The 1099-nt window shown below is 43.5% G+C and overlaps 1 protein-coding gene across 1 annotated transcript in view; it reads left to right on the forward strand.

Annotated features, from left to right (window-relative positions):
• Positions 1 to 1099, forward strand: part of LOC101857940 (programmed cell death 6-interacting protein) — a gene marked incomplete at its 3' end in the record, with an annotated part of 16836 nt that overhangs the window by 9717 nt on the left and 6020 nt on the right. Inside the window, 1 exon segment of the mRNA XM_013080782.2 lies at positions 21 to 242. Coding sequence (XP_012936236.1) covers positions 21 to 242 — 222 coding nt within the window.

Consider the following 1099-nt stretch of genomic DNA (forward strand, 5'->3'; position numbering starts at 1 on the left):
CCCATGACGTGTGTTTTCAGAGCATGAAGTCCCTGGACGACGAGGAGAAGTCGGACCAGCAGCTGCGGGAGCAGTTCAAGGACAAGTGGAGCCGCACGGCGTCGGGGGCGCTGACCAAACCCATGCGCGACGAGGCGGGCAAGTACAAGAGCATCCTGGACACGGCCATTCAGGCAGACCACATCGTCAAGCAGAAGTACGACACGCACAAGAACGCCATCGCTCTACTCTCCAAACCAAAGGTAATGCGTGCGTGTGTGTGTAAGGGTTGAGTGTGTGTGTCGGAGTTGTGCGTGTTGATGTGGAAGTGGGTCATGTTAATGCGTGTCAACGTGAAGATGTGTTTGTGTTTGTGTTTGTGAATGTTGGGACTCTAATTTTATGTTTGTTTTTTGTTGTGTTTTTACCTTAACTTGCGAATCAAAGATGTCTCTCAGGAGACCACTGTTGTTTTACAATCTGAACTAAAGGTGTGTAATGCAAACAGAAAAGCTAAAGATAAATTTTCTAAAACAAAATGCGAGTGGGTGGTTGGTGGGTGCTCTGGTGTGGTCTGCTCCTTCTTTCCTATCAAACATCTATCGTCTTTATCTCCCCTCCTTCTTTTTTGTGTTTGTTACTCCCTTGTAACACCTCTAATCTTCGGCACTTATATTACTTTTTTGTGTTGCAAGTGCCGTAAAACACTTACTAAAACTAAAGGACATGGTTTTTTTCTCTAAAGCCAAAGGTAGTACGCGTGGGGATTGTGGGCGCGGTTTTTTGAGCATTTATTTTTCTAAACCTAAGGTAGCGCTTTTTGGGGATCTTTTTTGTATGTTGCTCTCTTGTAACAACTTCGGCAGTTTTATGACCTAGTTGTGTTGCAAGTGCCGTAAAACTCTTACTAAAAAAAACAAAAAAACAAAATCTCTCCCTCCACATACCTGTCTCTCTCACAACACCCCTCTTCTCTCAAAAAAAAAAAAAACACACGAAAAAACAACAACAACAACAACAAAAACAAAAAAACCCAATAACCCAACCCCAAAAACCGAAAGGGAAGAGGATGGGAGAGACATTGAGAGAGAGATAGGAGGATAAAAAAACAAGGTCAGAC

The sequence above is a fragment of the Aplysia californica genome, unplaced genomic scaffold, assembly GCF_000002075.1.
Source record: "Aplysia californica isolate F4 #8 unplaced genomic scaffold, AplCal3.0 scaffold00099, whole genome shotgun sequence".
In the NCBI taxonomy this organism is placed as follows: Eukaryota; Metazoa; Mollusca; class Gastropoda; order Aplysiida; family Aplysiidae; genus Aplysia; species Aplysia californica.